Source organism: Sceloporus occidentalis, unplaced genomic scaffold (assembly GCF_023333645.1).
Source record: "Sceloporus occidentalis isolate IW3139 unplaced genomic scaffold, rSceOcc1.0.p SCAF_6, whole genome shotgun sequence".
Taxonomy (NCBI): domain Eukaryota; kingdom Metazoa; phylum Chordata; class Lepidosauria; order Squamata; family Phrynosomatidae; genus Sceloporus; species Sceloporus occidentalis.
Genome location: NW_028316986.1, coordinates 44342794 through 44359287, shown reverse-complemented (window position 1 = coordinate 44359287; position 16494 = coordinate 44342794). Strand labels below are relative to the sequence as shown.

The 16494-nt window shown below is 41.7% G+C and overlaps 1 protein-coding gene across 2 annotated transcripts in view; it reads right to left on the bottom strand.

Moving 5' to 3' along the window:
* LOC149310684 (polypeptide N-acetylgalactosaminyltransferase 14-like) overlaps positions 1–16494 on the bottom strand; it is a 332296-nt gene that overhangs the window by 29073 nt on the left and 286729 nt on the right. For both annotated transcript variants that reach the window (XM_089529534.1, XM_089529535.1), the window contains 2 exons: positions 6664–6751; positions 3434–3518 (listed from right to left, as the gene is read on the bottom strand). In XM_089529534.1, the coding sequence (XP_089385660.1) occupies positions 3434–3518; positions 6664–6751 (173 nt within the window). The remainder of the gene's footprint in view (positions 1–3433; positions 3519–6663; positions 6752–16494) is intronic.

The window sequence follows — 16494 nt, the reverse complement described above, 5'->3', positions numbered from 1 at the left end:
TGGTTTCTTTTGCAAAAAGGATTGTATTCATGCATGCACAGAGATAACACAGAAAAATAAAACCACACTGACAAACACTTATTTTTTTAAAATTATAAATGGTCAAGACACATAGATGTTTAATTTTAAGGCATGCATATTATTGTTTTCCATACTAATATGAATAATGGAGAGAAGTATGGATCTGTCCTTTCATATACTGCTAAATGCCATGTACATGGGCAGTGCTAATTAAATCCACAATTACAGCAGTAAAAATACCAGAATTTATTCAGTTATAGTAAAGGTTAGAAAAAGAGCTAATGTGGTATATAGTTCTTTGAATGTTGGACTAGGGCTTTGGAAGACAGCATTCAAATTCCTGCTCAGCCATGTATACCCACTGGGTGATCTTGGTCAATACACACTTACCTGGCCTAAGAGAAAGGAGTTCCTCTGAATAAATCTTGCCAAGATAATCTTATCATAGGGTTGCCATAAGGTAGACCCAACTTGAAGGCACATAACATCACAGAAATTGGAAGTGTTGACTATCAATATGTGATAGGAACATGAAACAGTGAATCACTATGTGGGTTGAAAACAAGGAATTGGGTGAGAGAATGGGCTGTTCTCTAGCTTGTGAAGAATAGAGGTAGATTAAGCAGTAAGTTAACACACTCCTAGATAAGCAACAGAAAATTGTCTATGTTTGTGCACATGTGTATGAATGTGTGTGATATGAATGGATATATGAGGTCCTTCTCTCTGTCCCACAAATTTCACAGGTACCTCTTGTGGGAATACAGCAGAGAGCATTCTCCATGGCTGTTCCCAGGGTCTGGAATTCCCTTCCTAGACTCACACCCTCCCTAATATCCTTTCAGGTGGAGACATTTTTGTTTTGGCAGGCCTTTGAAGGCTGACTGGTTGAGGGCACTTCTGATAGATAGCCATCCAGCCTCAGTTTAAAAATCTCCAAAGAAGGTGTTTCCACCACACTCTGGGGCAGTATATCCCACTGTCAAATAGCTCTTACTAAGTTGTTCCTAACATTTAGGTGGAATCTCTGTTCCTGTAGTTGGAATCCATTGCCTTTTGTCCTAATCTTTGGAGAATAGAAAACAAGATTTCTCCATCCTCAGTATGACATCTTTTCAAATATTTTAACATGGCTTTCACCATCCCTTAACCTTCTCTTCCCCAGGCTAAACATACCCAGCTTCCTAAGCTGCTACTTGTAGGGTATGGCTTTTAGACATTTCAACATTTTGGTCACCCCCCCTTTGGACACGATCCAGTTTATCAATATCCTTCTACTAAGATTCCTAAATCTCTTTTCCATGTACTATATCCCATGTCAATCCATCCGTAACCCATCCTACTTTTATGATGTAATTTTTTTAGCTGCATCTGTTTTAAAAATTTTAAGCCACCTTGGGGAAATTCAGGATATAAATAAACGTAACTGCCACTACAACTACTACATGTCATTGCTGTTCTATATGAGAATATATGTGTGTGGATGTGGATGTTTATATGTGTACCAGACTGACAGTATAGGAAAGAGATTAGATTTGGCTCTGCCTGTTTTTGACAAGAGAACCCATGATGTTTCCCATGACAGAATGCATTTCCACATCAGAAACATCTATGGGTTAATATCTGCATACAGGAACTGTCTCCGATTAAGTTTCTGGACAAGTAATGCTTCAAAGTACCCTTGCTATTTTTATGTCAATCATAACTCTCCCCCAGCATGCAATGAGTGGCTAATGCACTCATCAGCACAACTCCTACGAATTTGAAGTTTGCAGCTATGATTGCAGGCTTCCAAACCAAAAAATACATTTAGCACTTGGGGGTTATTTACATATTATTTAACTGGGGCCCTCTACCTAGTTTTACCCTGCTAAAAACAACAACTCATTTTTGAAAGAGGAGAGAGTAATACTTATTCAGAAAGACAAAGAAAGAGCTTTTAAAGAAGCCCTTTATAAGCAGCTGAATTGTGATTTCACAACAGTGATCTCCGCACCACCCTTCCTTCCCCCAGGTTCCTTCTAGATCAGCTGAGAAAAAAAGGAAAGAAGTGGCACTGAATGTGATGAGATGCAAAGGAGACAGTTTTGGAACTACTGCCACACAATTTTACTTTAACTAGGAACTTCCTGTCTCTATCAGCATTTTGGCTCTTGCCCTGAAGAGGTTCTTCATTCAGTCCTTTGCTCAATGACAGCCACCCACATGTTGCTGTATTGTAAATCCCAGAAGCCCTAGCTAGCAATCCAGTGATGACAAATACTGGGAGTTGCAGTCCAACAAAATCCAAAGGTCTACAGAATTTCCACCTATCATTTACGATATGAAAGAAAGTGTGGTGAAATGGTTTGGGTGTCAGATTAGGACTCCAGGAGAAAGTTTGTGTCTCCACTTAACCATGGAAACCCATTGGGTGACCTTGGGCAAGTCACATCCTCTCCGCCTCAGGGGATGGTGATGGCAAACCTTGGCGCATTACAGACCACCCAAAATGGGTGGTCTCGCAAAATGGGTGGTCTCGCACCGCTGCCAGTTGCTGTGTCCGGGAACTGCAGCAGCCAAACTGCGCGGTTCCCGGGTGCAGCAAGAAAGAATCACCAAAATGGTGCTTCTTCCTGTGACCCAGAAGAGGCACCGCAAGGCGTGAGGCGCGCACTCGTGGTGCCACTTCCGGTGCATGACGTCCGGACGCTATGTGTGCGTGACGTCAAAATGGTGGTGCCCATCTGTATGCGGTGCCACCATTTTGACGTACTCATTACGCGCAAGGGGCAAGGTGCATCAGGAAGTGCCGTCCCTCGCGTGTAACGACGGCACCCCATAGTGCCCGTCCAGAACGCGCCTTTGTCTGAATTAATCTTGCTAAGATCACTCTAGGATAGGGTTGCCATAAATTGGAGTCAACTTGAAAGAACATCATAATATGAGACAGTTCCAAAATGTGGAAATCCCATGAGGCAAATGAAAGAACCTTGCTCAGCAAAAAGAAATGGAATGCAGAAGGTAGAAATGTCCTTTGCATGCATTCCTAAAGTCCTGTCAGTGTGTTGCAGGTTGCAATACTGAGGAGTTCTATTCTGCAATTAGATAAAAATGCAAAAACAAATTTATCAGGCGTTGTCAGGTTGCATCCTAAAAGATGGCTATGTATCATGTCATGCTATGTATTCACTCCTCTCCTTTTTTTTTCAGTTAATGAAACAAACAGGAAACATAACCATTATTATAACATCTGTGAAACAATGGGTACATATGTGCATTTAGGATGTAAACAAGTGAAGTTTCAGAAAATATTTCCAATATGCTTTTGGTCCAACTGTTCCTGAGCACATTTCACCATATGTGTTTGGCTCTCTTCCATAGTTCAATCAAGAAAGCTCCTCTGGTTTCCCTCCCCAATGCTGTCACTTACTTGATTGGCTCTGTGGGGTCTGTACGTTTTGCCTTCTGCTTTGGAGAAAGTTGTTCCCACTTAAAGTGAAGGCTCCAGTCAAACCCTGAGCATAAAATAAACAGCAAACATAAAGAGATTAGGGATATTACAGATATAGTTCAATCATTATGTGGTTTCAGTTGCGATCATTATATGATTCCTATTTAGAGCTTGGAAAATTTTGTTTTCTGGATTGCACTAGGCCTAACTGGTTGGGAGATTCTTGGAACTGTAATCCAGAATAATTTTTCCAAGCTCTGGTTGTTATAGTTATAGCTGTTATATTAAATAACCCAATCAACATGAATGTTAACTATTCAGGCATATAATAAATAATATAATAAAACTTTTATTTGTATTCTGCTTTTTCTCCTGATCAAAGCGGTTCACACTGTGCAAGCTATGTGACACATGTCACAGTACAAAGCAATACAATACATCAACAATTACATCAACAATTTCATACAATTCGATAAAAATCTAAAAACCATATCCAAAGCAGTTAAAACTATCAGTTGTGGCTGGACATCCTGATTTTAATTAGGGTATACTATCTCTAAAGAGAAACGGGAGGGTATGCTATCTGAAAGAGATAGGTTTTCAATGCCTTCTTGAAGGCTTCCAATGTGGAGCAGAGTCGGATCTTTTCCGGAAGTGCATTCCAGTGGGCAGGGACTGTAACCATATAGGCTCTCTAATAAGTTGCTGCTAATTTTACCCTGGGGTATTCAAGTAAGTATTTCCCCGTTGTTCTGAGGGTGCGGGGCGGATTATGTAGGGAGAGGTGCTCCCTCAAGTAACTCGGGCCCAAGCCATGTAGGGCTTTATAGGTAACGACCAACACTTTGTATTGCGCCCGGAAGCTAATAGGCAGCCAGTGAAGAGATTTTAATATAGGTGTTATATGGTCCAATCTTGAAGTACCCGTGACCAATCTGCCTGCAGCGTTCTGAACTAGCTGAAGCTTCTGAACCTGGTACAAAGGTAGCCCCATGTAGAGTGCATTACAGAAATCCAAGTGAGAGGTTACCTGTGCGTGTACTACAGTTTCAAGGTCCTTTCGGTCCAGACAGGGAGGCAGTTAGCGTATCAGCCGAAGCTGGTACCAAGCACTCCTGGGCATAGCATCTACTTGAGATCATAACTGTAGAGATGAGTCCAGGAGTACTCCCAAGCTACTAACGTTATCCTTTAGGGGAAGCGTAACCCCGTCAAGGATAGGGTGGCAAATTTCCCTATCTGAACTTGGGGTACCTATCACGAGTACCTCTGTTTTCTCTGGATTCAGCTTGAGTTTGTTTTCCCTCATCCAGCCCATTACTGACCCCAGGCAGGCATCCAGAGGGGAGGTGCCATCCTTAGTCCCTGTGTCAGTTGGAGACACGGAGAGATAGATCTGGGTGTCATCAGCGTACTGATAACACCGTGCTCCATGCTTCCGGATGATCTCTCCCAGCGGCTTCATGTAAATGTTAAATAGCGTGGGGGATAGAATGGCGCCCTGAGGAACACCAGATGTCAGCTCTCTTTTACGAGAGCAAGTATCCCCCAGCCTCACTGACTGGAACCTTCCCAAGAGGTAGGATCAGAACCAATGGAGCGCAGTGCCCCCGATACCCAACTCTCCCAGGCGTTCCAGAAGGATACCATGGTCGATGCTATCGAAGGCCGCTGAGATGTCCAAGAGCACTAACAGGGTCATATTTCCCCTGTCAATGGCCAGACGGAGATCATCGACTAAGGCGACCATGGCAGTCTCGACTCCGTGTCCCGCTCTGAAGCCAGTTTGAAATGGGTCCAGATAATTGGCTTCATCCAAGACTGCTTGGAGTTGAAAGGCAACTGCCCTCTCAATCACCTTGCCCAAGAATGGTAATAGGGAGACCGGTCTATAGTTACTCCTTAACAGGGGATCAAGGGAGGGTTTCTTCAAAAGAGGTTTTACTATTGCCTGTTTTAAGGGCAACATAAATATACCTTCCCGAAGAGATGCATTTACTATAAGATGTAAAACAGTTTTTATAGCATCTCCTAGAATAGATTTCTAAGTGTACTTTGAGTGAAGAGTATGAGTTATCTCAATATCCAGCTTGTGGTTTGTGCTTCTTCAGTAATCAATGTATTTAATAAATACAGAATTAGGACTAATGTATTAGCTCCCAAATAGCATTCACTGTTTGGGCCCATACAGACAGGCCAATAAAGCTGCTTTGGGTCACTTTGGAGGCATGCTGTTTACATGACACACGCAACTTAAGAGGCCAGAAGCTGTGCCAAAGCTGTGCTCCAGTTCTTAGGACTGCAGTGTGGCTTTGCATGGCTTCTGACCTCTTAGGATGCATGCATCATTTAAACAGCATACCAAAGTGACCCAAAGCAGCTTTATTTTGGCCTGTCTGTACGGGCTCATTTCTGTTTACATATGTGCTTTGTTTCTTGAGCTGAACCCAACAGGAGTGGACAATTTATGACTCTCCAGATATTGTTGGGCTGCAGCTCCAACCATTTCTCCATTGAATATGCTGCCTCAGCATAAAAGCCTTGTTATCTAAATGTGAAACTTATTAAAACCAGTTCAAATTGTGACGATGGAGACATTAGGAAGAGCTTAATCAATTAGCAATAAAACTGAACTTCTTCAGAAATCCAATAATGTTTTTTTATTTTAAAAAAATCTAAGATAAACCAAACTTTTGGACAATCGACATCTTAGATTGACATGTAATACAGATGACATGTCAGATACATATGCAGCTATCTTTTGTCTTTTGTCATACAAGCTGAAAAGAAAGCAGGAAGCATTTCATTCAGCCCCAGCTTTAAATTTTACCCAAACCAGGAGGTTATAGCTGTCACATTCAGAGCATCTCTGGTGGGTCTAGGTTTTTGTTTTTGTTTCTGCACATCAGAAAGATGTAGAGAAGAGCCAACAGCTTTCAGGGTTTTTTTAAAAAAAATTCAAGCCATGGATGGTTGAATCCATGGGTGCAGAATCTGTGGATATTGGGGGGGGGGGGGCTGTATATGCATGCTCTTGGGCTTATTCATACTTTTGTTCTCAAGACAATACATTGACAATAAAAACACAGCCACTGAATTACAACACTGTAAGCAGCTCTTATTAGAGCCATAGTCCTTATTTTCCTATGGGAACTTTGCCCTTATCTGTACCTAAACAGTCACCTGTCCACTGTGGATTTCAGACTCACCTCCTCTCAGATCTGAAGAAGCTGCCACATAAGCAAAAGTGTCCAAGTTGACGATGTCAATAACTGGACTCACCACATGAGTTGGATCCTGGTAACAATGATGAAAGTGATATAGGTTTCTGAAGAATCCTGTTTTAAGCACCATAAATGTTTGTGTGTAACTGGTTTGTGGGAAGCAACCCACATATCTTCCTTTCATGTGTACCATAGAGGTACCACATTTTGCAAGCAAAGATAATATAAGATGTACCTGGGAGAACTGCTTCTCTCAGATAGTGCCTCCAATGAAGCAATTAAGAGCTGATACAATTGAAAATTAGCTGCAGAGGAGTCTTTTGAGCTTGCCCAATGCTAGTTTCATTTTTCTACATAGCGCTAACCACATACCTAGTAATAGTCACTTGTTACAATTTAGAAAAAGTGAAGCTGTTATCAGTTGTTACATTGCTAAGAATCCTTTTTACACAGTACATTCATGGTTTCACCCCCCACCCCCACCCCCACCCCCACCCCCGCCGTGTTGCATAGTGCTTTCAAAAGGAGATAGTTTCTGCCAGCTCTGAGCAAACCATTTCTCTTCTGCCACGCTTTCTTCATGGCTGTTGCACTTTCCCCTCCTTGTATGGAATTAGGTTGGCAATGTTCACCAACAGGATTCTGCCTATTTGTAAAAATAGCATCATTACACCTCCATTATTCCAACAAATTATTATCTGTGACACATCAAGCTCTGTTGGTTTCTACATGAGTATTGCAGGATACTGAAAATTAAATCATATTCTGTGTTGTCTCTGACAATATCAATGAAGATTAATGCTCTCACCATTCTTGGCACAGGGAGGGTGAAAACATTTCTTTTTGCAGCAAGGTTATTCTTGTCCATCATTTAATATCTGAGGAATATTGTGCTGTTAGATCAAAACTTTGGCGGAATATTGTTTTAAGAAAACAGTGCTATTAAAGCCACTGCCAGCCTGACTGTACCTTTCCTTTTGCTGCTGCAGAAAGCCTGTGAAACATCCAAAATGGAACAAATGGGCAAAATGCCTGTGAATTGTTGAAAATATGAAGAGCAAACTTTGCTATAGTAGAAGGAATTTCCATATACATTTAATGTCTGTAGAATTTCCAGTGGCTTTCATTTTCAGTGAGTCAAATGTTAGAAAACCTTGAAAAGGGCTTTTCATTTTGCCCTTGGGCTCATGTTAGCGAGTAGCCCATGGTAGCCAAAATACCCTGAAGGAACAAGATCCCATGTGATCTTGGAAGCTCCGTAGGATCAAGACTGCTAAGTACTGGACGGGTGACTGCCAAGGAGTACAAGGTGCTTTATGTTTGATTTCAGAAGATAGCAATGGCAAACTACTCCAGAGTATTTCTTGCCTAGAAAACTCCTATGAAATTCATGGGTTCACCATAAGTTGACAGGCAACTTGAAGACACGCACACAGAGAGACACATATGCTGCAGAGAGCCTTATACAGTAAGCTCCTATAAAATATGGTGGCCACAATTGCTCTTTGGGCTCTTTCATGTTACTGCTGAATGCTGCTTTCTCTGGTTTGGGCAATGGAGCAGTAATGGGGTAGGAGTGCTGCTTCGATGTCAAGAGGGGCTTCTCGCCTCTGCCTCTTGTCACTGCCTTCACATTGGGTCACTAATAGAAGCAAATTGTTTTCCTTGCTCTTCTCCCCTGCCTCTCCCGCCCCAGGTTGCATTCCCATTCTATTTCTTCATTTATATTGCTTTCCCTATCTGTATTTGTATAGATGTAGACATTTTAAGACCAACAATACCATTTACATTCTCTCCAACTGTAACTCCTCAAACTTCTCTTTAGCTCTTCATAAGTATGTTCCCTCTATATATTTTTAAAAAGAGAGGAAAATATTTATGTGTTACATGCCCTTAAGTTTTAACCTTGATTTATCCATGATCATAGCAAATTCCATATTTGTGGCCCCAAAACCAGCCCTCAAATTATACATGAGGTCAATTTATAGATGAGTACAGTAAGCTTAGGTGGGAATCATGTGATGCTTCAGATGTTGTTGGACTATAAATTCCATCAGCCCTAGCAGGCATATCCAATTGTGAAAAATGCTGGATGCTTCATTCCAACTTCATGAAGAATGCCTCATGAATCCCTCCCTTGACCTAGGGCAATATCATTCTAATAGAACCATTAATTCAGGAAGAAATGAGAATCACAAAAGGTAAAAAATGAATAAGAAATAAGTAAGCCCAAAATATACAAAAAAAAAAAATAAAAAAAATCAGTCCCAGTTTACAATCAAAATCATCAATCCTGCTAATCCAAAGAAATAAGGAAACAATATCTTTTTTTAAAAAAATTCCAAATCCTGACTTGAGCTGATAGCACTGTGCCTTTGTACCTTCATTCCAAAGGTAGGTAAGAAGCCCTCCTGCCATACCAACTGGCACTATGGTCTCCTAGTCCTAGTCCAGTATGCAAACCACTATACACACTGGCTATCTATAAAGGGTTGCTATTCTGTGAAATCAAAGGTGGAACAGCTAACTTCCTTGATTTCTTTTTGCATTGTTACTTGAAGATGTCCATGCATTTTTTTTAATCACTGAGCTTTAATTGTTTTGTGATTCATGTGGATTATAGTAATCTATTCCAGTGGTGGACAATTTCTAGCTTTCCAGATATTGGGGAACTCAAACTTCCCTGAGCTCTAGTTAAGGTGAAGGGTGAAATTGAAAAATGATGAGAGTGACAAGCCAACAACATCTGGAGTGCCACTAATTGCCTACCCTGATCTACTCTTTCAAAACATATTCCTCAGATAGCCAATTACAAAGAACGGGAAATAGTGAAGATGAAAGAGATCACTTACATATTGCCCTGACCTCTTGCCATGAAATGACTTTTGAATTTTATATCCATGACCACTTTGAATGAGTAATGACGCTATTGCTTTTGCTATTTTAGATTGTAAAATATATGGCTGTTTCAGTGTAATATTTATTACTGCTCAGTGTGCCACTGTTCACTAATTTTGCCAGAAATTACTCCCAGAGTCCTGAGTCTACTCTTTTTGTTAGATCATCTTTGACCCTTTGTCTCTGGCTTTTAACTTCTCCAGTCATCCTTCTTCTAAGTTGCTCTTGGGCAAATTCCAAATCTTACAACCCTATTCTATATCACTGTAGACTTATCTGTACAACCTGTTCATGTGTTCACTGAATGTGAGAAATGGGATGTTAGCCACACCTGTGCTAGCAGCACAGCTTGCTAGATATGTCCCTGATTTTCATAGCTATTCACATGTTTCCCAGCCAAGCACATGAAAGGGCATCTGCACCAGTAAAAATGCAAAAGATTCCACAATCCATAGTGTCAGAAACCCTGTCTGTGCAGGGCTCTCAGTCATGTGGAAATTTCTAGGTCCAAACAGCTGCATGTTCATAGGAATTTATTCCATGAGTTCAGTTAAACAGGGATGAGAATAATGAGGGCTGTGTCATGTTCGGGGCACCCAGTATGGCACTTGAAACCTTTACCCCAAAGCCCCAGCACTCCCCCCCTCCCTTTTTAACCAAAAATGACCTACCTTTTGTCTCACATAAAAATATCTAAAATTCCATTATGGGGGAACTCTTCATCCAGAAACAGCAAGAAACTCCCCCCCCCCCAAAAAAAAAAAAACTGGATGTGATGTCACATCACTCCTGGTTGCCCTAAAAGATGTATGTGAAGGTGCACTACAGCCCTCCCATGGAGCCAAACATTGGCTCCAGGCTCTTGAGTGCACCAATCCTTGGATTAAATGCAAATATGCTGGATATCTGGCCAGAGAGGTATTGCAGCAAAACTAAGAAACATATGCTTTGGACCATAACTCTCCAAATCCTCTACCCAGTATGGCCATTCTGGGAGCTGTAGACCAAAAGAGTAATATTTCCAAAGTCTGCATTGGAGGTATATATAACCTGCAATATCTAGATCCTTCACTCAAGCATTAATGTGAAGAGGCTGTGAAGAGGGGTTGTGTTTTCTTGTTTTGAACTCAATTTCCTCTAGCCTTCAGCTCCTCTCACTATCTTCTCCTTAGATGTCTATCTTGAATCCACTTCCCACTTCATTCTACTTCATTTTTGCCATCCTGTTTTCTTTTTTGGGGCTATTCTCCCATACCTTTCCAGCAGACTGTGCATGACTTGAACTGAACATAATAATGATTTAAGTGAGAAATTCCACTGACTTTTTTTTATTACAACACCCAGACATACATCTTTTCCATCAAAGTTTTTTTATTTTCTTTTTAAATTAAATATTATTTTAATATGAAAATCCCCACAATGTATGTATTTAAATAAAAAATAAAATAAAACTTTTATTTATACAGTAGTTGGCCAAGTAGTTTATTCTGGAAAAGCTCACCAGAAGAGATCTGCCAGAAGAGATCCATCTTGACACCTTTCTTGAAGCTGTCCAAGTTGGTAATTTGACGGATCCCATCTGGCAGGCGATTCCATAAACTGGGAGCAGTTGCAGAAAAGGTCCTCTGGGAAGTCACAGTCAGTCTGGTTTTTATAGGTTGCAATAAATTCTTCCCAGAGGACCTGAGTGTATGGGGCAGTTTATATGGAAGTAGGCAATCCCTTAGATAAGTTGGGCCCAAGCCATGTAGGGCTTTAAAGGTGATACTGTGGCCAAAAACTAATGGGCAGCCACTGGAGTGACTTTAGTATTGGTGTTATATGGTCACTCCTGGATGTTCCAGTAATCAACCTGGCTACCATATTCTGTACCAGTTGAAGTTTTTGGACTAGGCACAAGGGTAGCCCCATGTAGAGCACATTGCAAAAATCAAGTCTTGAAGTTACGAGTGCATGTACTACAGTTTTGAGGTTCCCCGGTTCCAGGAAAGTGTGCAGCTGGCGTACCAGCTGAAGCTGATAACAGGTGCTGTTGACTGTCGCATTCACCAGATTTCTCATGTGAAGCGACAGATCATGAAGCACCCCAGACTGTGAACACAGTCCCTTGAGGAGAGTGTGAACCCCTCTAGGACTGGAGGTTGCAACCCGATACCTGGTTTGGGGCCACTGACTGTGAGTACAGTCGGTCCTTCTTATAGACGGATTTTTTATACACGGATTTAAGCATACACGGTTTGAAAATGTTCCAAAACAGTATAAATTTACCTTGATTTCCCATTTTTATAAGGGACACCATTTTGCTATGTCATTATATTCAATGGGACTTGAGCATACACGGATTTTGTTATACATGGGGATCTTGGAACCAAACCCCAGTGTATAACAAGGGTCCACTGTACCTCCGTTTTATCTGGATTCAGCTTGAGCTTGTTTTCCCTCATCCAGTCCATTACTGACTCAAGAAACTGAGGGGAGAAATGCCATCTGTCATCATCGCCAATGCCAGAGACATTGAGAAATATATTTGGGTGTCATCAGCATACTGATAACACCCCGCCCCATGTCTATGGATGATTTCTCCCAGTGGCTTCATATAAATGTTAAATAACATTGGGGACAGGATGGCGCCCTGAGGGACACCACAATTAAGCTCCATTTTTGAGGAGCAACTGTCCCCGAGCATCACCCTCTAAAACCTGCCTCTGATTCCTAACTCTCTCAGGCTTTCCAAGAGAATGTCATGATCTATAGTATCGAATGCCGCTGAGAGGTCTAGAAGCACCAGCAAGATCATGCTTCCTCTGTCAATGCCTAGATGAAGGTCATCAGTTAAAGCGACCATGGCAGTCTCCACCCCATATCCTGTCCTGAAGCCAGTTTGAAATGGATCTAGACAATCGGCTTCATCCAAGACCACTTGGAGCTGAAGAGCAACAGCCCTTTTGATCACCTTGCCCAAAAATGGCAGATGGGAAACAGGCCTGTAATTTTTCATGTCCAGGGGTCGAGAGAAGGTTTTTTCAGGAGCAATCTAACGACCGCTTCCTTTAGAGAAGATGGTACATAACCTTCCCCAAAGGATTCATTGATGACACGTCTAAGAAGTGCCATCAAGGCATCACCCCCCTGGACGGTGAGCCATGATGGGCAGGGATCAAGAGTGCATGTCATCTTCCTCACCTTTCCAAGGATCTTGTCCACATCATCAGTACTCACAAGCTCAAAATGATCCAGTCTAATCTCATAAACGGATTCATTGGACATTTCATCTGTTGATTTTGCTCCAACAACGTGGGCTCTTATCTGAGAGATTTTATCTGCAAAGTAGTTGTTAAATGTGTCACAGCAGGCTGTTGTTGGGTTAAGTAGAGGGTTCTGGGTAGATGGCATCACCATCAGTTCCCTCACCACCCTAAACAGCTCTGCTGGACGAGACATTGCAGATGCAATACGAGCAGACGAGGAGGATCTCCTCATTGCTGTTATTGCCTCTCTATAAGAATAAAGAAAATTCTTATGACGAGTTCTGTCAGATAAGAGTCCAGTTCTCTGCCAATCGTGCTCTAGTCATTTATTCGATATATAGCCGACCTTTTTCCCAGTATGGCACCCAAAGCAGCTTACAATATACAGGACATGAAAAATGGCTAAAACAATATATAGTACAAAAGTTTTAAACCATTAAACAATCAATCCAATTCAAGCATTAAATAAAAAACAAAAACGTACATCACTTATTAAAAGAACAGTACATCCATTGCACATTTATCTATGCAAATGAGTTAAGGGCCTAATGAATGTTTTCTCCTTCAGGGTTGATTCCTGTAAGACTAAAGCCCTATTGAGTCATCCAAAAATTATCTTAATTTATCATAAAAATAGAGAGCAGGTCTAGACTATGAAAGCCAACCCATCAATGCTATACACATTACATTCCTCACAAACCCCAGTGCCTACATATTCAGTGAAAACCTCTGTAGAAAGAGGCTTCCACATGACATGGAACCCTCCACTATTTGGGTTCTAGCTTGTGTGGATACTTTTGCATGTAAAATTATATGCATAAAAACTTCCCCATTAGTTACTAATGCTGAATGTCTGGGGACCTTTTGGGCCTTTTTAATGCATGCATCACAGGGACAGGACTACACAACACAGTCCTGATTGCATTAAGGGAAGCCAGTTTCTGTACACTTCAATAGAGCTTTAATCCCTCCCCCCTCCAGCATTTCTCCTCAAAACAGGAAAATAATAAAAAGTTGTCAAATGGAAATATAACACCGCCCTCCACTGGCTCATTATTGTGGTATTAATGAAATCCTGTTTTCGGGTGATGAAGATTGATTCTTCCTATAAAATGCCCTGGGCATTATAATTACATTTTAGGAGAAAGTTATTTTATTGAAACAAATTGGTCATGGTAGGTACATTTGCTTTTCAAGTGAAAACTAGACAGCACATGGACTCACCTACCCATGCATACCGATAGTCAATTCTTCCTGGAATTTTCCTCTGAGTGATGCAATGTTGCTATATGACTCCCTCACTTATCTACTAATTTTTCTTCTCAAAAGCCTGTATTGAGATTGCCTTAAATAAAGGGGCACAAACTTCCATTTAATGGGAAAAATAGATATATGGACGTTATGGCAACTTACATGATCCTCAAGCTGGAAGAGACTCTGGGTCAAGTTTTATTTTCTGAGGGATCATTCCCTCAAAGATAAAGATATCCCATTTAGGATCTGTTGCCTTTCTTTCCATGATACAACACTTAAAATCATCTTAACTCCTGGCAATATAGAGACCATGCAGTGCATTGCCTCTCACTGCTATTCCTGTTCCCAGCAAGCTTAGGGTCATTAGGGCATAACTGGAAAAGCCTAATTTCACTGTCTGCCCACCCATCCACTGTAACAGCTCAATGCAACTTGTAGACTGATTTTCACCCCTGCTTCTCCTTGTTGTTGTCATGTGCCTTCAAGTTGTTTCCACCCATGATGACTCCAAGGTGAACCTATTACAAGGTTTTCTTGACAAGATTTGTTGAGAGGGGATTTGCCAGTGTCGTCTTCTAAGGCTGAGAGAATGCTATTGTTAAATCATGTTGTTTTTGTGTGCCTTCAATCAATTCTGACTTATGGTGACCCAAAGGCAACCCTATCATGGGGTTTTCTTGGCAAGATTTGTTCATAGAGGACTTGTTGAGGCTGAGAGAATATAACTTGCCCAAGGTCACCAAATAAGTTTTCATGGCTGAGCAGGAATTCTAACCCTGATCTCCAGAGTCCTAATCCAACACCCAAACCACTATACTATGCTGGCTCTGCTTCAACCTGCCTAACTTTGGCTCGTTCCGCATGGGCGTAAAGTGCGTCCTGGGGATGTACCAGGGTTAGGGAAAGTGCATGCCTTATGCATGCACCTAACCCTAGTACATCCCCAAGATGTAAAAAATGGCGGCGCCCTATACATATAGGCACCGCCATTACGACGTCACAAACGCACCACCTCCAAACGGGGCAGCGCGGACATGACGTCTTCGCACCGCATGAGGGTGCATAGAGCACCTTTTCCGCGGCACTAGAAGGAGCTCCGAAACAGAGCTTCTTCCGCGATTTGTGTCGCTGGCGCAGCCTTTAGACGGCTGCGCCAGCGACGCAAGGGAAAAAGGGGCCGAGAGGCCCCTTTCTCCTCCTCCCCGCCACCACAGGTGTCCTTGGGGCTTGAAGCCCCAAGAACACCCCTTTCCAGGCCGCAAGGAAGCAGCCTTTTGCCGCTTCCCCGCACTGGTTGAGGGGAGAGATGCCACCTGTCATTGTCGCTGATGACCGGGACATGGAGAAATATATTTGGGTGTCATCAGCATATTGATAACACCTGGCCCCATATCCACGGATGATTTCTCCCAGCGGCTTCATAGAGATGTTAAATAGCATCGGGGACAGTAACCATCTATTACTGCATGGCAGGGGGATGCTTCCATCTTATCCTTGTGGTTCCATCTTATCCATGATTTTATTCTTGTAATATCTCTGACTGATAAAGAGACCTGCAGTCTCAAATGTTTACATATTATTTCCAATCCCAAAGACCATTAAAAAATGTGACATTTAGGTTTTGTGAAAAATCCATATTGCATTTTTTTTTTTTTTTTTTTTTGGAACCCCAAGGCTATTACTGTTTACTGATACCAGAAAGTTTGACAACAATAGTAAATAAGATTCCAAAGCAATCTAGCCCAAAGATGATGCCGAACTAGGGAAAATAGATATATGGAAGTTATGGCAACTAATTTAAGATGCAGGAAACCCCAGGTCAAGCTGATTCCAATCCGTAAAAGTAGGTATAGTATTTTGCCCACATTCCATTAACTGAGAGTTAGTGAAGTGGAAGCAATTCAATCAGACACAAACATGAGAGGAGGCTTTCTTGGATCTCCTTAGCTCTGTGCACGAAGGACCTGTGCATGTGATACTTCATCTGGAAAGCCACGGCTGTGTATGTTTTACCTAGTTAGCAAAACTGGAATCCTGCCAGTCAGCTGCTCGTGACAAAGGCAGCTGTAATCTCCAGCAACATCTCTCTTTGAAGAAATCACTGACTGCTTTTTCTCATGAATGTTGCAAAGCAATCTCTTTTGCATATTGTTTTTCTTCAAGGATTTGCACCTATGTACAAAAAAATACTCAACCCAAGATAGTGAAGCCTCTGAGTTAGGAAACTGGCCACAAACCAAACTAACCAGAAGAATGTCATCACATTCCTGAAATTCCCCCGCAAGACCTGAAATTAATGTCATACACTGAGTTTCCAAGCATTTCTCACTTGAGATTCAGTTATACAAGCCAAGGGACTAAATGCAAATACAGCCAAGCTATACACACACGTTATCAAAGCATCATCACAGACAAT